Raw genomic sequence first — 6119 nt, 5'->3', positions numbered from 1 at the left:
TTTTATTTATTTATTTATTTATTTATTTATTTATTTAATGCACAAAGTCTGTAGTAATCATATTTTTTTGTTATTTATTACTTGGCTGCTATAAGAACAGCAGCACCATTTTTCAGATTTAATCAAGAGGGTTTAAAATACTAAAATAATTTTTTGAAATACTAAAACAAACTAAAAAAAATCATTTTGACTATTTTTTTATGTAGAACACATTAAAAAAAAAATACAGTGGGGGGAAGTCCATTCAATTCCAGAGGTCGCTGATTTGTGTCAGTCATCACTGCTTAACCGCGGAGTCAAGTCAGATTTGATGTCTTAATAAGTATTATCAAAGGCAGCATTGCTGTACTCATAACGGTCATGGTCCACATAAGTTTTGGCAAAGTTCTGCTTACTGGCCTTGGGTGTGGATTCAAAGCCATGGTTAGAGTAATGAGAGCTGTAGCCAGTGTTTAAGGCCTTACTCAATACAGGTGGCTTGGTTCTTGCGCCACTGATCTGGTATGATGGAATCCTATCACGATGCAGTCCTCTGACTGTGTCAAAGCCTTGGCCTCTCTGTAGGGTAGAGTCTTCCGCTGGCTTTTTACGTTTGACACAGCAGATGCACTTATTCCTGGAAACAAAACAAAACCAAAAAAAATACAATTAGTTACTGACTGTTATACATACAGTATAAGAGTATTATCTTATATCAATTTCTATATCTTATGTAACTTAATGCAGTAGATTCTACAATCAAATTCATACCTTACAAGAAAAGTAACTGGTGCATTTATCAGTGTGTTTAAAATTGAAAAATAACACAGAGACACAAAAAAGTGCTTAATTTTCTTACCCTTTCATGAAGGTGACAGCCATGAGTAAGATGATAAATATAGAGGAGATAATGCAAACTATGGCAATCTTGAGCCACACTAAAATATAAACAATATAAAAAAAGTTCATTTCAGATAGGCAAATCACATTGAGAGTATAATGTATTATATTTGAGTGGGGAGTGACTGCTTACATTTGTCATCCTTGATTACTGGAATAAAGTCTGTGACTGCCAAAAAGAAAAGAAAAAAAGATTCAAAATCCAATTGTTTTATGCAACTATTAAACAGTTCATATCATATCCTGTAGGATTTGTTATAGTTCTTGAAAGTATTACAAATAAATCTTACTATTTGGGTTGAAGCAGTAGGCTGAAGCAAGCTGGCTGGGTTTGTTGACACATGGAGTAACTGTCAGCTTTCCACTGGAGAACTGAACCACGTCCTTGTCTTTGCTCCACGCAGGTCTGTAAGGAGAAAGACAATGCAGTATACTGAGGGATCGACCTTCAACTCTATATTAATACCACTGATGTCACACAGATTCCCTCCCTCCTGATTAACATCATATAATACAAGTATGCTGGACTGTAATAGACCAGCTTCAAGGATGAGATCCTCCACTGTTTAAATCAGGGGTGTCAAATCACTGTCCTCGAGGACCGTTCCACTCCAGGTTTAACAGGTAAAATTATATAGTAAACTACTTCAGGGTCTGGATCTAGCTTTAATTGGTTCAATTAACCCTTTAAGGTACAAAGGAAGTATGTGTCCCACGAATAAAATTATGCTAACTTTTTTTTTTTTTTTGCAATGAGGCGCATGAAACATGGTTTAAAATGTACTGACAGGTTGGATCTGGTCATCCAAATTGTCAGTTTCCTCCCTGTGTCACTTGAGTCACTCTCAAATGTATTTTAAGAAGAAACTGTTTCAACAGCCGCTCAAATCCCAGTGTACCTTAAGGGTTTAAACAATTTAGAACAGAGCTGGAACAAAGACCAGGAGTGGAAGGGCCAGCTTTGGCCAACCCTGATTTAGATCAAGACAAAAAATAAAACAAATAGTGGTATATTGTTTTTGTAGATTTTTTAGGTGTCAGTCTAGTTCCAAAGAAAAGGTTTGTCAGCACTGCAGAGTGCCATTGAGATAATAAGGCCCTTAGGGAGTTTCTCTGCCCCCCTACCCCCACCCCACCCCACCCCACCCCACCCCACCCTGCCCCGCCCGCAATGAAAAGCAGTTTTATTACTTACATGCCGTCAGGGATGGGTGTGGATGTACTACTCAGTTGTTTCTTTGATGCCAAGCTATCACCAAGGGATAAACACTGTTGCATAGCTTCACTGTATGTCATGGTACTGTTCCCAAATGGAGGATAGACCACGTATACATCTGTAAAAGACACTGTGTGAAGAAACAGAGCCGAACTGATTTTTACCACTGTATTCCAAAACCTCTTCAGTATTGTCATATCCTTTGCTGTTATGTTTTAATTCTGAATAGGCGTTATACATGGAACTGGTTGTACAGTTAACTAGATCAGGAAGATGCACAGAAATCTTTTTGGGAAATGAAAGACTTGTAAAGGAACTGAGCAGAGACCAAGCAACATTGTATTATTGTACATCTTACCACGCCAATCTCAATCAGCTTTGCAATATTTGTTTTAGTGTTTTGTGGTATTTACTGTATTGTACATAACAAAGAATTGTTTTTAAGAAAGTGTTTTACAAACGATGTACATGTGTAGCAGTACAGTAAAGCACACAAACTAAATTAACCAGCTTATAAATCAAATAACCAGGCATTTCCACTAGAACACACTAGCTCTCGAACTCAAGAGACCCGAGATGGTTACCATTGGTTTTGTAGCAGTAGGCACTGGGTGCAGTGTAGTATCCACAGGGCCCTTTTTTAATGATGCCTATATTACTGTTGCCACAAGTCTTGATCGCTGTGGTACGGGCAAGAAGAATTCACTGCTCTTCCACCCATCCATACCTGCCATCGAAAAGTTACATCATGAAAATGAAGGGTGAGCCAAAGCATTTACTTCCATAAAAAAAGTCAAACTGAATGTGGTTCAGAAATAGATTGTAGTATAAAATCTCTGATGCTTTAAAAATTAGGTTTACATGATATGAGAATATTACAAGTACAGAGCAATGTATTCAAATTGTAATGTGGAAGGATCCTTCAAAACACATGTTGTTTTTTTAGTTTTTTTATTGATATTCGATTGCAATGTAAACGGAATTCAATGTATTGGTATGTGGGTTGTGCAGATTATGGGTTATTTTCAATTGACTCAACCAAGATAATGTATTTGATAATGGTAACACCGTGTAACAATTTTTTTTTTTTTTTTTGGTTCCTGGGTATTAAGTGTTATTTCCTAATTGCTTATGCCTCAAAAGTATAGAAAATGGCTATTATTCCCCACAAACTTTGCTTTTGTGACCAGGACAATGATATTTTGAAATTTACCTATTTTCCAGAACATTTCAGATAGATTCAGTGCTGAGTAAACTTGGAGTAACTTCTAGAACTTTCTAGAACTTTCCAGTAATATAAATAGTAGTTTAAATACAGGGGCCTTAAGCCCACCAGTTCAGTTTAGTTCCAGCTGCCTAAGTGGATACATATCTGCATTTTTCTGAGATGGCATCAAGGTCATAAGAGACTTCAAAATGGTGGCATTCCTGATGGGTCTCCAAGGCGGTTTTACCAAGTTTCCCTGCTATCTTTGCCTTTGGGACAGTAGGGACTCCAAGGCGCACTACCACAGGCGGGACTGGCCACAGCGGACCGAGTTCTCTGTGGGGAGGAACAACGTCAAGCGGGAGCCACTGGTGGACCCCCGGAAGGTGCTGATGCCACCACTGCACATCAAATTGGGCCTTATGAAACAATTTGTCAGAGCTCTAGATAAGGAGTCGGCTGCCTTCAAGTACCTTCAAGACGTCTTCCCTAAGCTGTCTGAGGCAAAGGTCAAAGCCGGTGTCTTCGTCGGACCACAGATAAAGAAGATCCTGGAGTGCAATGAATTCCCCAAGAAGCTCACTAGTAAGGAGAAAGCGGCTTGGAACAGCTTTGTCGCAGTGGTTCGGGGCTTCCTGGGAAATCACAAGGCCAAAAACTATGTGGAGCTGGTTGAGACTCTGGTGAAGAACTACGGCACAATGGGCTGTAGGATGTCCCTCAAAGTCCATATCCTTGATGCTCATCTTGATAAATTCAAGGAGAACATGGGAGCGTACTCGGAGGAGCAAGGCGAGCGCTTCCACCAGGATATACTGGACTTTGAACGCCACTACCAAGGACAGTATAACGAGAACATGATGGGAGACTACATTTGGGGGCTGATTCGTGAAAGTGATTTACAGTATAATCGTAAATCTTGAAAAACTACTCACTTCTAAATCTTTTGTAGTCATTTTTGTATTACTTTAGTATAAATACATGTTAATTTGGATTCATATGTTGTTTTTTTCTGACTTTATGTGAACGAAGAGACACAAATTCGCCCGTTTTCTCATTGAAAATAGGTAAATTTCAAAATATCACTGTCCTGGTCACAAAAGCAAAGTTTGTGGGGAATAATAGCCATTTTCTATGCTTTTGAGGCAGAAGCAATTAGGAAATAACACTTACTACCAAGGAACAAAAATTGTGTTACATAGTGTAATCAAGGTGAAACAGACCCCAATGTAAGAGGTTGAATCATTTGTAAGTACTTCAATTATTTCCATTTTAATATCCTACTATGACCTCTATCACTCTCTATAGTTTTTTTTCTGCTTAGATTACTATTTTTCAGGATTACTATCACAGCTTTTTTCAAGCATTGTCTAAAAGCTGAATTTCTGAAGTGAGAACTCTGACCCACTAGGGTGGTGTGCATCTCTAATTTCCAGTTCCTTGTGAAAGATGTTTTTCCATTGACTTTACAGATCAGTTGCAGAGGTGTGGCTGAAATGACTTACACACCCCCCAGTGGCCATTTAGAAAACTTGCTGCATTTCAGAAGTTCAGCTTTTCGAAGTAGAATATTTAATAAGCAGTGCAAACATAAACAGCAGAGAATGACACAAAATGACAAATTAAAAAGTAAGAAATTAAATTAAACATTCTGAAAATGTATATGGTACTGAATGTGTTCAATTCTAACCACACTCTCAGTGCATACGTTACCTGCAGGTCTGGAAGCTGGTGTTCTGAGCACTGGTCACCTGCTCTAAGGTTGCTAAAGCTGCATTCTGCGACAGACAGTACTCTCTGGATTGAGTGTAATTAAATGTAGTGATACTGGACTCAAAAACCCCTGAAATAACTGGTGAAAATAAAGGAAAGATGTCTTAATGGAAATAAAGAACAAGCCAACATGTACAGTACTAAATAATCCTGGAGCAATGTGGATTAAAGGGAGGTGGAGAAGCTCTGTATTGCTTTACACTTGGGTTTTCGAAACCAACCCTTGACGAGACTAAAATATATTGCCATGCCTCTCTGGCTTTACATTTGCAGTTCAGTGGCATCTGTGCTTGAAATTGTTTAAGCTATAATGAAACTGTGATCATGTGTTTTTATTTTTCTAATATATTTATTTAGATGTCTCTTTGTATTCGCGATGCTTTCACTATTGAGCTGTACCTGTGCTGGCCCTGCAGGCCCAAAAGTGAATAAACTAAACTGAACAGCAGATAACCCTTTAAATCCTGTGTCTCTTGTGTAAATGTTTGATACCAGTTAATCAAAATAGATTGCTACAGTAGTGTGAAAATGTATTAGAACACCCCATTGCTTCTGTTGTTTTGATTTGTTGTGCATATGAAATCCAAACCACTGTAACTGATAATCTTGGAAAATTGTCAAATAAGCAAATTAGCAATTGTCTGATTTAATTGATGATAGGCCATGTGTGGAATTCATTAAAAAATAATAAGATAAAAGGAACACACATACACAAATGGTAAAATGCATGTTACTTTTTTAAAGTTGTTCAAGATGCCTATTAAAGCACAAAGTGATCTAGCATTTTCACAAGAGTGCCTATTGTTTCTATATCACTGTGGCAAAGTGCCCCGCCCCTGTGTGCATTTGTGTGTTTTGTGTATGTATGTATGCGTGCGTATGTTAATGTTGGTGTATAGATTGGTACACGGGATATAAACGGGTCTGTGTTTCACGTGTATTTAAAAAGTGTAGATTTGTATTTAGGCACGAGGAGAGCACAAATCACTTCACGTGCTGGTTAAATGTAATATGTGAGCACGGGGTTGCACAGAATTAATTCAC

General features: G+C 38.0%; 1 protein-coding gene across 1 annotated transcript; it reads right to left on the bottom strand.

Moving 5' to 3' along the window:
* On the bottom strand, positions 1-2794 carry LOC117408526 (uncharacterized). Its single transcript, XM_058999270.1, has 6 exons — positions 2680-2794; positions 2075-2225; positions 1170-1285; positions 1013-1048; positions 839-917; positions 1-616 (listed from the first exon to the last, which is right to left on the bottom strand). The coding sequence occupies exons 2-6, from the start codon at positions 2173-2175 to the stop codon at positions 316-318; spliced, it is 633 nt and encodes a 210-aa protein (XP_058855253.1). The 5' UTR covers positions 2176-2225; positions 2680-2794; the 3' UTR covers positions 1-315.
* Positions 2795-6119: the final 3325 nt, after the last annotated feature.

The sequence above is a fragment of the Acipenser ruthenus genome, chromosome 2 (genome assembly GCF_902713425.1).
Source record: "Acipenser ruthenus chromosome 2, fAciRut3.2 maternal haplotype, whole genome shotgun sequence".
Lineage (NCBI taxonomy): Eukaryota > Metazoa > Chordata > Actinopteri > Acipenseriformes > Acipenseridae > Acipenser > Acipenser ruthenus.
The sequence above is the reverse complement of the archived record's forward strand: the minus strand, read 5'-3'. Positions and strand labels throughout refer to the sequence as shown.

Coding starts and splice junctions, on each gene's coding strand:
- LOC117408526 (XM_058999270.1), bottom strand. CDS start 2,175: ATGACATACAGTGAAGCTATGCAACAGTGTTTATCCCTTGGTGATAGC. Junction 1,286..2,074: donor ACACCCATCCCTGACGGCAT/GTAAGTAATAAA, acceptor TTCTCCTTACAG/ACCTGCGTGGAGCAAAGACA. Junction 617..838: donor GCTGTCACCTTCATGAAAGG/GTAAGAAAATTA, acceptor TTTTGTTTCCAG/GAATAAGTGCATCTGCTGTG.